General features: G+C 38.4%; 1 protein-coding gene across 3 annotated transcripts; it reads right to left on the bottom strand.

Annotated features, from left to right (window-relative positions):
* Positions 1-10,608: 10,608 nt before the first annotated feature.
* On the bottom strand, positions 10,609-16,123 carry LOC106420757 (acetyl-coenzyme A synthetase, chloroplastic/glyoxysomal). 3 transcript variants are annotated; one of them, XM_022701150.2, is made up of 19 exons: positions 16,103-16,123; positions 14,932-14,984; positions 14,444-14,801; positions 14,205-14,360; positions 14,003-14,125; positions 13,756-13,924; positions 13,528-13,610; positions 13,338-13,439; positions 13,184-13,272; positions 13,000-13,090; positions 12,659-12,772; positions 12,467-12,543; positions 12,295-12,373; positions 12,144-12,212; positions 11,884-12,059; positions 11,686-11,742; positions 11,484-11,574; positions 11,108-11,206; positions 10,609-10,972 (listed from the first exon to the last, which is right to left on the bottom strand). In XM_022701150.2, the coding sequence occupies exons 3-19, from the start codon at positions 14,762-14,764 to the stop codon at positions 10,787-10,789; spliced, it is 2,082 nt and encodes a 693-aa protein (XP_022556871.1). In that variant the 5' UTR covers positions 14,765-14,801; positions 14,932-14,984; positions 16,103-16,123; the 3' UTR covers positions 10,609-10,786. The 3 variants fall into 3 exon arrangements, with proteins under 3 accessions (XP_022556871.1, XP_013717054.1, XP_013717053.1); XM_013861600.3 differs by lacking the exon at positions 16,103-16,123 and adding an exon at positions 15,239-15,444; XM_013861599.3 differs by lacking the exon at positions 16,103-16,123 and adding an exon at positions 15,239-15,436 and having other exon boundaries at positions 14,444-14,804.
* Positions 16,124-18,844: the final 2,721 nt, after the last annotated feature.

Raw genomic sequence — 18,844 nt, forward strand, 5'->3', positions numbered from 1 at the left:
AACTCTTAAGCTATTTGAAAAAGATACAAAAGCATTTTACATGCCATCTTTTGCATCAAATTTATTATCTGTCAAAAGAGCTACCACTGATTTAAATTGTAATGTGATTTTCAGTCCTAATGAGGTTGTTTTTCAGGATATTGAGACTCTTAAGTTGATTGGAAAAGGTGTTACAAAGGATGACTTGTACCTACTTGAAGACACCAATACTGTTTCAAATTTATCTTCAGCTTTCAGTTCAATTCCAGCTTTAGATAAAAGTGTTTTATGGCATGTTAGGCTAGGTCATCCCCATTCTCGTGCACTAAACCTGCTGCTTCCTGATATTTCATTTAAAAATGATGACTGTGAAGCATGTATCCTAGGCAAACATTGCAAGACTGTGTTTCCTAACTCATCTACTATCTATGAAAACTGCTTTGATCTTATACACTCTGATGTTTGGACTGCACCATGCATATCTAGGGAGAATCATAGATATTTTGTCACTTTTATTGATCAAAAATCAAAATATACTTGGCTAACTATGATTCAAACTAAAGATAGAGTGCTAGATGCTTTTATTAATTTCCATAACCACATAACTAACCAATTTAATGTTAAGATCAAAGTATTCAGGTCAGATAATGGGGGGGAGTATACAAGCAACTCTTTCAAAAATTACCTAGCCAAGAATGAGATCATACATCAAACCAGTTGTCCATACACACCACAACAAAATGGTGTAGCGGAGAGGAAGAACAGACACCTCATGGAAGTGGCAAGATCTATGATGTTCCAGACTAATGTACCTAAGCAGTTCTGGAGTGATGCGGTCATGACAGCATGCTACCTCATCAACAGAACACCAACAAGGGTGCTAGATGATCTCACGCCATATGAGGTACTAAACAATAGAAAACCATCTATTGATCACTTTCGTGTGTTTGGTTGCTTGTGTTATGTTTTGCAGCCAATGGAGCAAAGAAATAAGCTTGAGGCTAGAAGTACTAAGGCTGTGTTCCTTGGTTACTCTTCAACCCAAAAAGGCTACAAGTGCTATGACCCAGACATGAGAAGGGTATTGGTCTCGAGAGATGTAAAGTTTGTGGAATCAAGGGGATATTATGAAGAGAAAAGTTGGGATAAGCTCAAGGACATCTCTCAATCATCTACTGATAGGGCAAACAATCTGAGGCGTATAATGGAGAGTCTTGGCATCAATATGGCTCAACCATCAGAGACTGGAACTGATCAAGAGGATACACAGGTTCCAAGGACTGTGATTGAAGTGGTTGATCACACTGGAGACAATCCCCATCCTGATCCTGATGGGGGGAGACAAGATGATACACATACTGGTCAGGATCATGATCAGGATGAGAGACAACAAGAAGAGACAGTGGAGGAGCCGCACACCGAGGTCACTGAGGTACATTCAGGTGGAGATGAACATGAGCAGCATGTTACTGAAGAAGTCCAGTCACTTAGGAGAAGTACAAGGGAGAGAAAGCCTGCCTCAAACTGGATCAACAAAAAATTTTACTTCAACAGCCAAGCAGTAGCTCATCCTATACAAGCAGTATGTTCTCTTGCTCACTATCCCACAGAGCATCAAGCTTTCATCGCCAACATAGATCAAGAGTACATTCCAAGGTCTTATGAAGAAGCAATGGTAGATGATGAATGGAGAGCATCCGTCGAAGATGAGGTCAATGCCATGATCAGAAATGACACTTGGTATGAAACTGAACTCCCCAAAGGCAAGAGAGCAGTGACAAGCCGCATGATACACACTATCAAGTACTTAGCAAATGGAAAACCAGAAAGAAAGAAGACAAGGCTAGTAGCAAGGGGATATACTCAGGTGTATGGAGAGGATTATTTGGATACTTTTGCACCAGTAGCCAAGCTTCACACCATAAGGATCATTCTCTCATTGGCTGTCAACCTAGAGTGGGACTTATGGCAGATGGATGTGAAGAATGTCTTTCTTCAAGGAGAATTGGAGGATGAAGTCTACATGAGACCACCACCAGGGCTTGAAAACCTTGTCAAACCAGGGAATGTGCTGAGGCTAAAGAAAGCAATCTATGGGTTAAAGCAATCACCAAGAGCATGATACCACAAGCTGAGTACAACTCTTAATGGAAGAGGATTCATCAAGTCTGAAGCTGATCACACTCTATTCACCCTCACATCTCAGCGTGGGATTGTAGTCATATTGATCTATGTGGATGACATTATCATTACCGGAAGTGATAAGGAAGGTATCATCTTAACTAAAGCTTTTCTTAAATCCTCGTTTGATATTAAAGATTTGGGTGAGCTAAAGTACTTTCTAGGGATTGAGATATGCCGATCTAAAGAGGGGTTATTCCTATCTCAAAGAAAGTACACACTTGATTTGTTGAGTGAGGCAGGTGATCTTGGAGAAAAGAAAGCAAAGACCCCACTGGAAGATGGTTACAAAGTGTTGCGACAGGGGGAGTTTGAGAATAAGCCCTTTGGAGATGAGAAGCAGTACAGAAGAATGGTGGGAAAGCTCATCTACCTCACAATTACAAGACCTGATATTTGCTTTGCTGTGAACCAAGTAAGCCAACAGATGCAGGCGCCAAAGATTCACCATTGGAACATGGTGGAAAGGATATTAAGGTACCTAAGAGAGGCACCAGGCCAAGGAGTTTGGATGGGATGCAACAAGAGTACTAAAATAGTGGGATATTGTGATGCTGATTGGGCAGGAGATAGAATTGATAGGAGATCAACCACTGGATATTGCACATTTATTGGTGGCAACCTTGTGACTTGGAAGAGCAAGAAGCAAAAAGTAGTGTCATGTTCAAGTGCTGAAGCAGAATATAGAGCTATGAGAAATCTCACAAGTGAACTGATATGGATCAAGGGGCTGCTTAAAGACCTGGGGATTGAGACTACAACACCAATCACTGTGCACTGTGATAATCAGGCTGCCATACACATCGCTAGTAACTCAGTCTTTCATGAGAGGACTAAACACATTGAAGTAGATTGTCACAAGGTGAGGCAAGCTGTGGAACAGAAAATCATCCTCCCTTGTTACACATGAAGTGAAGATCAGCTGGCTGACATCTTTACCAAGGCTGCAAGCACTAAGGTTTGTGAATTCATACATTCTAAGTTGGGACTTGTGGATCTCCCATCACACTGATCCTTAGCCATGAAGTGATCTACTCTTTTTCCTTAGCTTGGCTTTTATCCCATGTGGTTTTTCCAAGCTAAAGGTTTTAATGAGGGAATGTTTCATGGTTTCCAAGCTTGATACCTACCTGTGTCAAGCTTGAGGGGGAGTGTTGATCATAAAACAAATATGAGTAAACTTAAGAATGTAAATTGTAGTAAATGTAAAATGAGGTTGTTTGGTGAGTGGAGTATCATGCCCACATATCATGCACTATCATTTCTTTATTTAGTTAGTGTATGTGAGCATCTCCTTAATGCAAGGGAGTCTCTCCTTAGTGCAAGAGAGCCTCATTTAGTGCATGGGAGCCTCTTTGTTTTTGGCTCCACATTTGATGTATATATATAGGTACTCTTGATACATGAAACAATCAAGCAATTCAATTCCTCCTTTCTCATTATCTTTCAAGAAAGTCTCTCATTATTTTCTATGTTCTTCATTTAATTTCTTTTATCTTTCTTAATTCTCATAAATTCTCAATGGAGGCCCTCCGACTACGTCGGGGGTGAACCCGGTGTATAATTGCCAAGGTCGTCTATTATCTGCTGGTTTCTTTCTGTTTTGTCAAGGAATTTGAATCGAAACTGCTTTTACAGAGTGCTCAGGCCTCGAACAGGAAAGAAACTGGAGGTTAATAGCGTGAGAGAGGGACAGATAAAAAAGGTAAGGACCTTTCTTGCCGTTCGTGCCTGAGAGCGCTACTGGGACTTTTTTATGCGTTTACTTATCTGAATTGTGTTTAAATGGAATTAATAATGTAAAAACGAGTAACCTCGTAAAGAGAAGATGCGTTTCCACAAATGAAATCGGTGGCTCCTTCAATATAGCAGTTCTTGAAGTAATGGTTCCCATCGTCGTCGAGAAGAGTGTCTTGGTATGACTTTATCACGCAACCATAGAACGCTGCATTATCTCCTGCCACTCGCACCGCAACCGCCTGTCCCGCTGTTCCAAATTTATTCTACTTACAACAAAACAAAGCACGTCACGATCAGTCTTTTGTATTTTTCGAATGTTTATTTGCGTTAACGCTTGATCTACATTTCTACAATCTTAACCATTTGATAGGAAAGACCCTTTTTTAAATTTAGAACGTGCATATATACGATGTAAAGGTTGACCTGAATAGTTGTTGGGGGTGGATTTACATCCTCCCTCAAGGTCCATTAGACAATGTACTAGGCCCATTTGGCTAGAAAACCCTAGACATATCTTTCTATAAATAAGGAGCTCCTCCTTATGAGAAGGGGGCTCTCCTCTCCCATTTTACATATCAAACACTTCTTACAAAGAATTTATAGATTTAGATTTACTTGATCACTCTTGTAATACAATCTTTGATCTATAAATTCTTTTTGATGTTCATTTCTCATTTGATTCTTCAAGATTTTTCTTAGACCTCAAGAATCTAATCTTTTATTTTTAGGTTCTTTTATTGTATTAATTCAACAAACATTTCAGCTTAAACACCATTATTGGATTAAACAGTTGGCGCTAGAAGGAGGGGGCTAAGGAAAAGTATCTTGAAGCATATCAGATTTGGGAAAAAGATTTGGGAAAATCGTAGATCTGTATTCTTTGGTTTACACTTCATCTTTGGGCCAAAAAAAAAAAGACCCAACAAGTTTCGGTCATCATCATCTCCTCAGGCCGAATCCCGACGAGAGAGCAACACAAGAGCCCACCAAAAATTCATCTAGGAGAGGCCGGTCAAAACTCAGATCGGCGGAGTTCCATTCCATGATCGCCGTAACTAGGTTTTCGGCGGCTAAGGACGATGGTTGGCAACGACGGTCACCATCTCCTCTCTCGTCTGTTGAAGAGGTGAAGCTCGGAGTCCTCAGAAGACGACGCGAGACTGCGGCGCGTCTTTCCCGTCGGCGGTAGAATCTCCCAGGGCTAAGGTTCGAGGTCGTCGGAGACATGGGAGTATCCAGCGGCAAATCTCCTATCGTCGTTGATGATTTGAGTTCACGAACAGAGGCAACGTGATTCTTGTTGCTCGGATTAGTGACGGAATCTCACGTCCTTGCCGGTGCAGTTGTTTGTTCGGGACCAGAAGACTTCGAAGGTACGAGCTTTCCGTCCGGAAAGAGCTCGTTGTGGGGAACATTGAAGCTTGAGCTTTCCGCCAGACACCTCACGCAGAGGCTCGAACTTGCGCAGCTCAGCAAAAACATCTCAGACAGAGCTTGTCACTTGTGTCACATAAAACCGCCGATCGCCTCTGTCTCCCCTTTGCTCAGAAAGGTCGTGAGAAAGCTCGAGAATTGATCTCGGCGAAGCTCAACGGCTTAGTCTTGGTACGAGTCTGCGGCCTCTGTCTCCTCTTTGCTCAGAAAAATCGCGAGAAAGCTCGAGAATTGATCTCGGCGAAGCTCACCGGCTTGGTCTTGCAACGGCGGTCTTCGAGTTGATAGTGAAAGCTCATCCAAGGACCAGAGAGCTTCAAAGGTGCGAGCTAGGTGATTTGGACTCAAAGATAATAACTTTCGAGAAGAGAAGCCCTGGTTAAGCCCAACCACGATCTTGTAATCACCTTGTCTCGTTATCACACGATTCGGTCTCTGTAGTCTCTCGAACTCAACTCAAGCCCTTCCGGCTTGTTCATCAGCAAGATAGGTGAAGCTGTTCGAGAGACTGTTCTACGAAATCATCTTAGGCTCTCGAGATAATCTCAAGCTCTCGAAATCATCTCAAGCAGATGCGAAATCATCTCAAGCAAAGGGAAACAGCTTCAGAGACTCTGTTCTACGTACAAAACCGTTAACAAGAGACCCAAGAGTTAAGTGAAGTCGATGATTGATGGTGAAGTCAAAGGCACACGCTTTCCGTTCGAACACTGCGGTCTCGGAGACGTGATGGAAGGAGAAAAGAAAAAGATCATTCGCTGCATCAATGGCGGATGGATGACGGTAAGGCCTGGTTTCTTCACTCCAGCGCTCGAGACAAGCTTGACGTAACTGGCACGAGATCATCGTCAGAGAAGGCCATCTCGTTTGCCACTAGCTCGACATCTCATCATCAAAGACGATATGGTGGAACAAGCTCATCTCCTGATCTCGCAAGAATGCAATGGTGGAGCTCGATCTTGCAAGACAAGCTCACATACCAGAGCTCTACACAAGCCTCGGGAGGTCATTGTGAACCAGACTGCCGTGACCTCACTGGTCTTGGGTAAGATCGTCGAGACTGATCAAGCGAAACCATCATATGTTTGGTCGGGTCAGGTGGTGAAATTGAACGTGCGGCTCTGAGGTCATCTCGTTGCAAGCTTGACCAACAGAGACAAGCTCAGTCATGATCTCTAGAAGGTGTTATCAGCTTTCCTCTCCACGGCTCTCCCGCTAGCTCCGAGATGAGAACAACGCTTGCTGTCTCGGCACGAGCTTCTGGTCTGACTTTTCGCTTAGATCAAGTTTCTTCAACGGCTGCTAGTTCTAAACGAGTTTCAAGAAGAACTCAGTGCTGGCGAGGCCCGGTTTCTTCATTAAATTCTCGAGACAAGCTTGATGTAACCGGCACGAGCTCATCGTCAGAGAATGCCATCTCGTCTGCCACTAACTCAGCAACTCATCATCAAAGATAAATGTTCTATAACCTTGATTGCTTCATTGTGTGCAACCTGTGCTTTGAGTAAAACAAGCTTATGCGGCTTGCTTAATTAATTATGCAAACTTGGCTATTTCTTTTTGGTTAATCTCTTGACCTGATCATCATCATGTTTGTTGTGAGCCAGATTCAATTGCGATTGGCAGTAACAACGAAGTGTCATCATGTCTTCATCATGCTCCTAGCTTGGCAACGAGCTCCATGGCATCGCCGGTGTCGGTGGTATCAGTATCTCACCGGTCACGGAAACATGCAGATCAACGAGGCAACGAGGCAAGAAGAGTTTGATGAGAACAAGCTCTGGAGTTGAGCTGCTGATCCGCTCCTGCTCGTGATTAGAGGCTTAGGGATTTCAGTTCCCGACACCAGCATCCTACATCCTTGCTCCGCCTCTGACTGCCGTTTCATGACTCGGCTCGGGCTCGGGCTTATGAGGACTGGAGCTTGAGCACCCGCTTTGGCATGCTCCAGCCAGTTACTTCCTTGTTATGATTCCACCATTTCACAAGACGTCATCACCGAATCTGGGTAATGCCGGAACAAGAGCTCTCATGCTCTCTTTGATCCATCGAAGGAACGTTATCATAGCCTGACGAGTGTACACGCCAACAACTTGCTTGGCACACACGATCTCAACACGAGACTTCGGGTCGGCAATAGTTCGGTAAACTTGTATTTTAGGCACGAGTTTAAATTGAACTTGCTTTTATTAGGCACGAGTTTGCGGTCGACTCGCTTATTGTTAGACACAAGTTTACAAAAACTCGTCTTTGGCTAGGCATGAGTTTACAGAAGCTCTCCTTCCACTAGGCACGAGCTCTCAGTAAACTCGCCTCTGTCTTAGCATGAGTCAAGTAAACTCGTCTTTCGCTAAGCACGAGTTTAAAGCAAACTCGCTTCTTACTAGGCACAAGTTCAAAATAAACTCGCCTAAACCGTCATAGGCATGAATGTGTCTAGTTCATTGTCTAATAAACCCTATTCGTAAACTTCGCAGAGATCGATTCCATCTCTCTCAACGAACTTGGGGGGACTTACTGTTGGGGGTGGATTTACATCCTCCCTCAAGGTCCATTAGACAATGTACTAGGCCCATTTGGCTAGAAAACCCTAGACATATCTTTCTATAAATAAGGAGCTCCTCCTTATGAGAAGGGGGCTCTCCTCTCCCATTTTACATATCAAACACTTCTTACAAAGCATTTATAGATTTAGATTTACTTGATCACTCTTGTAATACAATCTTTGATCTATAAATTCTTTTTGATGTTCATTTCTCATTTGATTCTTCAAGATTTTTCTTAAACCTCAAGAATCTAATCTTTTATTTTTAGGTTCTTTTATTGTATTGATTCAACAAACATTTCAGCTTAAACACCATTATTGGATCAAACAATAGTGAGAAATCGGCATACGAAATCGGAGCCGAAGACTGTGAGAGCGGGTGAATCCAAAAGGTCTTTACCATCGCTCCATTCGAGAATTGTGTTGGAGGCTTTTGTTCCACTCAATGTTATGTAGGGTTTATTCACAGGAATCACCACCTTTTCTCTATTTCAAGCGTTAAAAAATAAGTTTGTCACGGAATGTGATTAAGCATATTAAACTAGTCATCACTAAATCAGCTGCAAAAATGAATTCATAAAAAGAAATAGTTGGTCGAAGTGAATTACAAACATAGCTAGCTGAAGAGGCAAACCTAGCAACAAAACATATACTAAAATATAGAAAACAAATAATTAATGAAAGTAGTCTAAACATTGAACAAGTATAAACCCTAAAACTCATTGTAAAATCATAAGCCCCAATAAAAACTATTCCTATACGGTATAAAATCTTAACCTCTAAAAACGATTCCTAAACCAAAATTCGTGAATCTTAACGTCTTAAACTTTATCTTCAACTATAAACCTAAAAGAATGATCTATTTTCTTAATTTTTAAATATATTTAGATTTTTTTCCCAATTGTCTCCATATAAACATGTATGTAATCATATACTCTTTCTGTTCCTTAAAGTTACATATTCTAGAGAAAAAATTTGTTTCAAAAAGATATATTTTTTATATTTCATATGCATATTTTATTAACTAATTGCAAACTTCAAAAAACTTAATTGCTCTAGTTGGATTTTTATTGGCTTAAAATTATGGAAAAAAAATAAACACAAAAAAAATGTAAATTTAATGTGTTTTATTAAAACGTGTGAAAAATCTAGAATATGTAACTTTAGCGAAGGGAGTAATATATAAGGAAAATGTTGTGATCGTATACCGGTAAACTCCAGGCTTAACCCAAATGAAATAAAGTTGAGAGTTGTTAAGATTGGGAGGGATAGATTCAATTGCTTCTTGAATCTTATTGAAATCTCCTTTGCCCGATTGATCAACCCTTATTAGAATTGCAGTTGAAAAATCAATTGAAGACAACGAAGAATAAGAAGAAGAAGAAGCCATGGATGAAGATGTGATTCAAGAGAGGATGAAAATCTTGATGATTGTGATTTGATAATAAGTAAAAATGTAATGTTCAGACTTTGTTATATAAAGACCCATATCAGCCATAGCCCATGTGAGGTTTAACGTCTTGGCGATTGTGCAGATGACAAGAAAATCAAAAACAAAATAAGAATCAAAATGGAAATTGATAAATCAATAATTGGCTAATAAGCAAGAATGCGAGAACTAAGATATAAAAAGGTTTCGTTTATACATAAAGGTATCTTTTGTATATGTATCAATGAGTTGACTAAATGTCGGATGACGTGCTGGGAGTTGCCAGCGGCAGCGATTTCTTATGATCGAAGTTGAATGGTTGTATTTTCGTCTCCATAAGATTTTCTATATCAGATTCATAGTTTGAGATACAAAATCTATACACGTTAGACGAGCTTTCGCAGTCAATTTATCTACATGCATAAATATATTTACTTTTATATACTGTATTTGATACGAATTATTTTCAAGCTAGATAGCATTAGCATACCAACATGAGGATACGAAATTTCTTTCGATTTCTCCTTGCTAGTATCGCGTTACGGATGATTAATTAGTTGCTCAACTGTCTGTACACTCTTTGCTTCATTTAAGTTTTTTTTTTGGTTACCACAAAATGATAACTAATTTGATATTCATGTAGAAGATGTGATTTCTATTATTTGGTAACTTGATTAAAACATATATACCCAATATCAAACTGTTAAAAATTATGTTAAGAAAGTAGATAATAACTTTAGATACACTTAAAAAAAAAACTTGAGAAACACTTTACGTGTTAGGTTGGCAGCTTGCATGCTTCCCGCATTAGTATCAGTCATGCGTATTCTCATTATACCCATAATATAAACAATGTTAACTGGCCGAAAGTACAAAAACTTAAGGACCATAAAAGAAAACAGTGGCCTAAAACATAGAAGGATTACATTATATACGCTTGTCTTATATTCTTATGGAGGCGTGATTGAGGTGTTTTGGATCCTTTTATGATGAGTATAATCGCGCAGAATGAGGAGGATTCCAATAACATCTTAAGTCAAATTCATGTACTCGAGTAATGGAGCTAGCTGACGCCGTTATGGACTTTCATCATTTATTAGTTAGTATATTATGTTGGGTTTGGTTTGGGAGCATTATTGGAATGAGAAGGCGCAGGTCGGAGCCACTCTTTGCCACCAATAAAGTCTTTGCTCAAAAAGACAGTAGCTTCGTCTTCCGATAATATTTTAATTTTAGAATGACAAGGTAGGGAATACTGTTTATATATTATAGTAATCAAGTAACCTTTAAGCCAAATTCATTACACAAAAATTCATTTATTCAAAACACAACGAAATTGTCTGCTCAGTTTATTCTTCACAAGAACATCTTGTTTCAGTTTTTTTTCTTCAACATCCCCTCTGTAATAAAAATAGATGTAGAAAACTCACTGCACATGTTTAATGGTTACATTCATGGAGAGAGAAAAAGGAGATGATTCACGCATCGGCAAGTGCAATAAGCTGATCAACGACACTAGGATCAGCGAGTGTGCTAATATCTCCAAGCTCTTCTAATTGCCTTGAAGCGATCTTTCTCAGGATTCTCCTCATTATCTTTCCACTTCTTGTCTTTGGCAACCCTGGTGCCCAATGTATTCTGTCCGGTGCTGCAAATGCCCCAATCTGTAACATTGATACACCAAAACTATCATTACATAAATCATCAAAGTTTGCAAATTAAAATTAGTGTTGACACCATATAAAAGTGGCATCTCTAAAGCTTTCACTATTCATATTTTTTTTGTGGTTAATATGTACCTGGTTTCGGACCATGAGTACAAGGCTTTTCCGAAGCTCTTCGCTGTAAGGAACACCCTCCACAAGAGTGACAAACGCATAGATACCCTGACCTTTCACCTGATACAAAACAGGAGCCAACCGAAAGTGATTTCTACTTCTATTTTCTTAATGGTAAAACGAAGAACGTTGAATGAAGAACCAAATCAAACCCAAGAACAAAGAAGCAACCTTATGTTCTGTAATTAAGAACCAGGAAACTCTCCATGCTTTCAAAAGGCCAATAAAACTAGTTCCAATTACTAGACGCACTAAACATCGTACGCTTTTCTTGCATATTGGACTCTCCATGCTTATCAGTGTCACACCTTACATATGCATACTCAAGTCTACATACCTCATGTTCTACACCTACAACAGCTGCCTCTGCACATTGGGGATGTGAAGCCAGAGCAGATTCCACTTCAGCAGTTCCAATGCGGTGGCCACTGTGCATTATTTAAAAAACAAATCCAAACTTAAGTCTAAAGTTGCGCAGTACGGAGAATACTGGAAATTCAGAGAATTTAATGACATCGTTCTAATAATTTGTGCCTTACCTGACGTTGATAACATCATCAACCCTCCCTGTAAGCCAGTAGTAACCATCCTTGTCTCTGGAACACAAAATCAAACGTAGATTAAAAAAACAAGTAAAACCACCATGCCACTATCTATGTGATAGTTGAAAGATAACACACTAACTGCAAATTTGTTTTTGTTTTTTAAAAGAAACTAATTAGATTAGATTGTCCTACCTGCTGCAACCATCACCACTAAAATAGTATCCAGCAAAAGGTTTGAAGTACGTGGTTTCATATCTTTCATGATCCCCAAACAGAGTTCGAAACGCCCCGGGCCATGATCCTTTCACACAAAGAAAACCACTACACTCGCCTTCGATTTCATTGCCTTTTTCATCAACTATGACAGGCTGCAGCAGAGAGATGAGAATGAAGTCATTCTAAAGGACAATGCAGCATACTAAGTTTAAAATTGCACACTACAAATCACAGACCTGAACACCAAAGAAAGGGAAAGTAGCTGAACCAGGCTTCTGCGGCCAAGCACCTGGCAATGGGGTTAACTGCCATGCAATTTGATGCACATGAGACACAGTATGCAAGAGGTATCAAGAGACATAAAGAGCGAAAGAGAAGAGAGTCCACCATGAAGCCACCAGTTTCAGTTTGCCACCACGTATCGGAAATGGGACATCTTGAATCACCAACTAGATTGAAGAACCATCTACATGACAGAGCGTTGGTAAACCATTGAATAAACTTCCCCATTCAATTGATCGCATGAATGAAAGATTTAAAAGACAATACGAGTTCTAACCTCCATGCACTCGGATTGATGGGCTCACCCACACTTCCAAGGACTCGTAGCGATTTGCGAGAATGATTTGTCACAAACTATAACAATCAAAATAAGTTGGAAACGGTAAAAAAAAAAATGCTTTAGATATCTAAAACAATCTACAATGCTGATTAACTTTTCACCACAACCGAAAGATTGCATAAATGTTACCTTATCATCATCGCGCATGAGAGACCTCACCAATGTTGGAGCAGTGTAAAATATGGAAACCTTGTATTTGTCAACAATTTCCCAACAGCGTCCAGAATCAGGGTAGTTTGGAGTCTGTTCAGATGATAATATCACAACCATCAGTTCAATCCAAATGACAGAGATGAAAAATGAAACTCATTTTGGTACACATTCATAAGCTTAAAATGCTGATAGCTATGTAAGAAAAAAGAATGTATTGTTATGGCAATGGAACCTAGAATTGAATTTTTTGATTTAAGACATTAATTGATAGAAAATTTCAAGTATCTAAACATCTACATTTATCCAAATGGATTTACCCCTTCAAAGACAACAACAGTGGCTCCATTGAGCATCGGTCCATAGGTAACATAGCTATGGCCAGTGATCCAACCACAATCTGCTGTACACCTAATGTGAGAGAAGCAAAAGAGATTAGCCACTCTATTGCATATCTTTTACTAAGTAGTTTGAACAGTCAATGAAAGTGTGTCTTTTGCATACCAGTATACATCTGTTGATTTGTAGTCAAATGCATATTTGAATGTTGTAGCAGTGTAGACCATATACCCTCCAGTTGTGTGTAGGACACCCTTCAAAAGGACTCATATTAAAGAGAGAAAACTAAAACAATACAAGTCAAAATTAAATCAAATACCTTGGGCTTGCCGGTGCTTCCACTGGTGTAGAGTAAAAATAATGGATCTTCCGCATCAACCCATTCCACCTCACATGATGTTGGATATTTGGGAATAACATCCTAAAGAGATTACCATCACCCAAAAGCAGATTTTGAGAAAAGGAAACGCATGAATTTTTGGCAATTAGTAAACAGCTCTGCAATTTACCTGCCACCACACATCTCTTCCATTCTGCCATTTTGTATTTTCCCTTGTTGTCGCTGATGAGTTGTCATAGGTCAAGCATACGTCTGGTTGCAGAGAAACAAGAGACACCAACAGTCACGCTTATGAACCCATCAAACCATATATTTTCTCTGTTGAGCTCAAAGAACGAACTAATAATACAAGGTATACACTATACAGGACAGAGACACAAAGGGAGATTGGACTAACCTACAGAGACTCCATCTTTAGAGGAGATGTCAAGAGCAGCATCAACAATAGCTTTAAGATTAATGGTCTTAGGGCCTCTTTTAACAGCATTGCAAGTCAGTATCAGTTTTGGCTTGCAATCAATGATTCTTTGGGCAAGAGAGTCAGCAGAAAATCCAGCAAAAACGACCTGTCGTGTCGAACAAAATTCGGTTTTTGTGTGGATGAATTAGGTAAAATATTGCATTTAAAAAATTCATAGGTTTACCGAATGAACAGCTCCGATGCGTGCACAAGCAAGCATAGCGATAGGAAGTTCCATCAACATTGGTAAGTAAATTACAACGGCATCTCCCTTCTTCACTCCAACATCTTTCAAGTAATTAGCAAGCTGCAGTAGGAGGAGGACAAGGCATGTAAAGAAGAGTCTAGAGGTGGTAGGAGAGCACGAACATCAAGTGCTTATATACCTGGCAAACTTGTTGAAGCAACTGAGAATAAGTCAAGGAAGCATCTACATCACGTTCATTCCCTTCCCAGAACATAGCTGTTTTATCACCCAAACCAGCTTCAACATTTTTGTCTAAGCAGTTGTAGCAGATGTTGGTGATTCCCCCCTTGAACCACTGGTGGTACATGCATGATCTCTCAGATATTGTCAACCATTTTAACAAGACAAGGAAAAAAAAACAAAGAAGAGAAACCAAACCTCAATGTGAATAGGACCCTTCCTGACATCGAGATTCTCGGAGACCACTTGGTCACCCCATTTCTGCTTCCAGTGAAACTCAGACGCAATGCCAGACCAGAACCCTGCAGGGTCCTCCATCGACCTCTTGTGCATCTCCATGTACTGTTGAGGGGAGGAGACAAGAGCCTGGCTGGAGAATTCCTTGCTGGGAAAGACGAGATCATTCTCCTCAGAGGCAATGGATTCACCTAAGACCACAGCGTTTAACTGAGAGATCTTGCCGGCACCTGAGGGTAGCAGGGACATTGACTCAACATGCCTTAGGTGATTGGATGACATTGTCTTACACCGGAGAAGTCTGTCCAACGGGGATGATCTGCTATATCAAAACAAAACAACAAATGTCTTTTTGACTTACATATCAAAACTGCTTAAACCCCAAACCCAATCATCATCATAACCATATTCATCAATCATTCTATCATTGGATCAGATTATTCAATCACCTTTGAGAAGCCGGAAGAATCCGAGATCCAAGTGATCCGCTTGTTTTCAGATCCTGAGGAAACAAAAACAGATCAAAGGCGAATATTCTTTTTTGATTACAATCAGATCATAAGAAGAAGAAAATATTGAAACTTTCATAAACCCAAAACATATCATTATAACAAAGATCACATCTTTAACTCCAATGATCCCTAAGATTCGACTTACAGGTCGAGCGAGCACGAAGAGAGGAAAATTTTGAAAAATTGGTAGAAGGGGCGAGTGATTGATTAAAAATAGATGTTTTGCGTAAATAAGTCAACTCACCGATGAGCCTGAGATGGAGACAACGGCGAGAAGCGGAGAAGAAGAAGACGAAGAACAACCTATTTTCATTTTTGCTTTATTAAGGGATTTTATTCTCTCTCTCTCTCTTTCTCTTTCTCTTTCTCTCTCTTCTGTTCTGTTTTTCTAATTTTTTTTTTAAATATTTAATTGTTCTAACAATAATAATTCCTAACGTGCCCACCTACTTATATATCCACTGTGTGTGTACTGAGCTGTCACATGTCCTGAGAAAAAAAAAATAATGTTCTTCAAGGGGCCATACCTATATTTTTTTTTTTCTTCAGGGGGCCATATCTATTTATTTTTATATGCATCAATATTGCAAAATCCCCCCCCCCCCCCCCCAAGAAGCTTGGATTCTTTTCTTATCTAATTTGCATTTGTCTATTTTATCTTGTTCGGATTTATACAATATTCGTTTCCGGAAATGCATGTATGCATTCATATAGTAAAAATCAATTGCATACTCTATTACAAATTGACAAACCAAAACATTTTAGAACATGTATGTTTGCTTCGATCTATCCCATGAAAGTTCTTGTTGATGGTGTATTCAAGTTCATTATATAAATAAATAAGTACTTTTCTCATAACGAGAAATTACGAATCAAAGAGATCCTGAAGGCATATATAATCATCAAAAAGGTGTTAAATTGTAGCGGCTTGAGATACCACAGTTCAGGTAAGAAAAACAAAGCAAGTGAGAAAAAAAACAATAACGGAGGTGCATACGAGGAAATCGATCGTTCCGGAATCATCCGAACATCTATCGAAGAAGCCCTAGATCGACAGATTTATGCATCTTATACAAAAACTGGAAATCGAAAAAGGATGAAGACTTACAAAGAAGGAGATCAGAACCCATAGAGAAGATGAATGATTGGGATCAGGATTCTCAGTAGGCTTGGGCATTTTGGTAGTTGGGTTGGGACGTCTCGGATCTTAGATATTAGGATCCATCCAATAGAGTAATTAGAATTTGTTGGGTTTAGGTCGATTCGGGTCCCCTTGTTTAGAAACGTTAATATCAATTATTTTTTGTTTCTAAAAGTTTCGGGTCGGCTTCGGCTAGTTAGGACCCGAAAAATACCCAAAATCCAAAAAAAATATCTAAACCCAAAAAAATATCTGAAAATATTCAAATATCCAAAAATACTAAAAAAATTATCCATAATCTGATCCAAAACTCGAAAATACGTAAAAAGTTTATATGATTATCCGAATTATATTTTTGAAAATCTAAAATTTTACTTGAAACCCAAAACTATACCTAAAAACCCGAATTCAAAACTTAAAAAAATATCTGTAATACCAAAATTATATATCAAAACACCTTATACCTAATATATATTAGAAGCTTCAGATATTTCGGATACTTCTCGGATTCGGTTCGTGTCGGATCTAAAATCCGCAATTCCTCCACAACAAGATTCATTGGGGTAAATGACATTACATGTACCTGATCCGAACCGTTTTTTTCTAGTCGCTCGGATCACATGCCAAACTTTTGAGGAGAGATTTGGGTAAACCTTCTTCAGAGCTTGGGAGGCAAGGATACTTTCGTAATTAGCTTATGTAATTTGACTAGATGGGCCTTCTCCGACAAGTATACTTCCGGAGCTTTCCATCTTTCTGCGACAACGTTTTCAAGACTACTGCGCTATCAATTTTACACAACCCAAACCTATTGGGCCTTTACAAGCCAATTCTCTCTACTGGGCCCCGAAGAATTCTCTGGGGCCACTCATCTGATCTTCACTTAAATTGTCTACTAGAGTTTATACTTTCTACAGATTTGTAAACTCTTGCAACTATTTTAATCTAATGCACCAAATGTAAGCAAGACAAAAAAATTGACTAGATGACGACGCAGATGTATGGAAAAATGGCGAGGATACTTTCGTGATTAGCTTCAAAATCTGTGATTTGGGATTAGATAACGAATCAAATTTTCAAGTGGACCAAGTGGGTTGGCAAAATTCTACTTTAGCTCTCTTCTAATTAGGGCCGACTCGTTCAAACGCAACGGTTGCAGTTGCGGAAGTTTGCGGTTGTGGATGCGGGAGTTTGCGGATGCAGATTGCGGTTCCAAGCGTTATTAAGCGTTTTGTACGACTGGCACAATGTTTAAAAATTATTGCATTTACGGGATATTTGTAACTGGTTGATTATGAGATATTGCAGCGGTTTAATAATAAATTATTAATATTAGCATATTATAACATTATAAAAATATAAAACAAGCTATTGTGATAAAATATAATGATTATTAATATGATTTATAATAATATTATGTTTACTTATGATACTCTTTGTGAATTTAAATTAATATATAAAATGTGTATATATATATTTTTATACTATTTCTATTTTAAAATTTTAAAAATAATTTTATATTTATTTATCTAGTTGCAATCGCAAACGCTAGCTGGAACCAACTTTTGATTTTAAGAGGTTCGGAGGTGTTTAAAACGTTTTGTAGCGGTTTGTATGATTGGAACAACAAATAATCTACGTGGTTATGCAGATCCGACAAAAACAAAAAACACACACACACAAAAAGGATGCCAGGCAAGAGAAATCTAGTTGTTCTCTGAATCAAGTAACTTACACCCGTGCCACAATGAGACATATAAAGCTTATCCCCAATGCATTAGTATTATTTGATAAGAAAATTATGTATAAGTTCCTATACTAATAAAAAAATTACTACAATATTATAAGATTTTTTTAAAAAAATTAATGCAATGATCTCTTTTATATATAATCAGGTATAATTTAGAATGAACATAATGGACGTGGTCGGGTTACAGGTTTGAAAATGTGCCAGGTAAAACACCCCGGATTTGAAACCTACCACTTAGATAAACTGCACACATGTGGGAATATAAAGTATTTATATGGTTTGTCACTCTGTCTCATGGTCTTCAGGATTAGTTGGGTATTCGAGCACAGACGACCCGAATTACCTAAAAATAAAACAAAAAGATAAATATATAAAAAAATTGACTTTAGATAATGATTTCCTTAGATAAAAAAACATCTACAACAAGATGAAAACAAAGCTAATCCTCCAAAAATTATTAAAATTCAAGTAATAGTGATTTAATTGGAAAATCAACTGATTTTTTCATTAAAAAAATTAAAGCCAGAAATAAATTTGATTTTTATTATTTTGTTGCAAAACTATAAATAAATTAAATATTAAATAACTATATAGATTCTAATGTGGTTAAAGACATTTGTTGATGAGAAAAATATTATGGAACTGAAAAAAAGCTTTGGAACAAAAATCTCCAGACAGTTAGTTGTTTCTAGATAAATTTAACAGGCTAATATGTTTGAGTCAAGGCTAATCTTCAAATATTTTAAGATGCAATACACAGAGAAAAGGATCACATATAAAATGTTACCAAGTTTCTAATAAAATTATATTTCGTTAAACTATAAAAGATGAATAGTTATATTATTATGTACAAGATATTTACTATTAACGAATAAAAACTGAAATACTTTTTTTGTAAAATATACTAAAACATGAACAATTTATTAAAATTGTTTTAACTTGAGTAACGAAAATATCAA

The sequence above is a fragment of the Brassica napus genome, chromosome C4 (assembly GCF_020379485.1).
Source record: "Brassica napus cultivar Da-Ae chromosome C4, Da-Ae, whole genome shotgun sequence".
Taxonomy (NCBI): Eukaryota; Viridiplantae; Streptophyta; class Magnoliopsida; order Brassicales; family Brassicaceae; genus Brassica; species Brassica napus.

Excerpts from the sequence above, each read along its gene's own strand:
- LOC106420757 (XM_013861599.3), bottom strand. The coding sequence starts at position 15,307 with ATGAAAATAGGTTGTTCTTCGTCTTCTTCTTCTCCGCTTCTCGCCGTT. Across the intron at positions 13,611-13,755 it reads TAAAGATGGAGTCTCTGTAG|ACGTATGCTTGACCTATGAC; the intron begins GTTAGTCCAATC and ends CTCTGCAACCAG. Across the intron at positions 13,440-13,527 it reads GAAGAGATGTGTGGTGGCAG|GATGTTATTCCCAAATATCC; the intron begins GTAAATTGCAGA and ends TAATCTCTTTAG.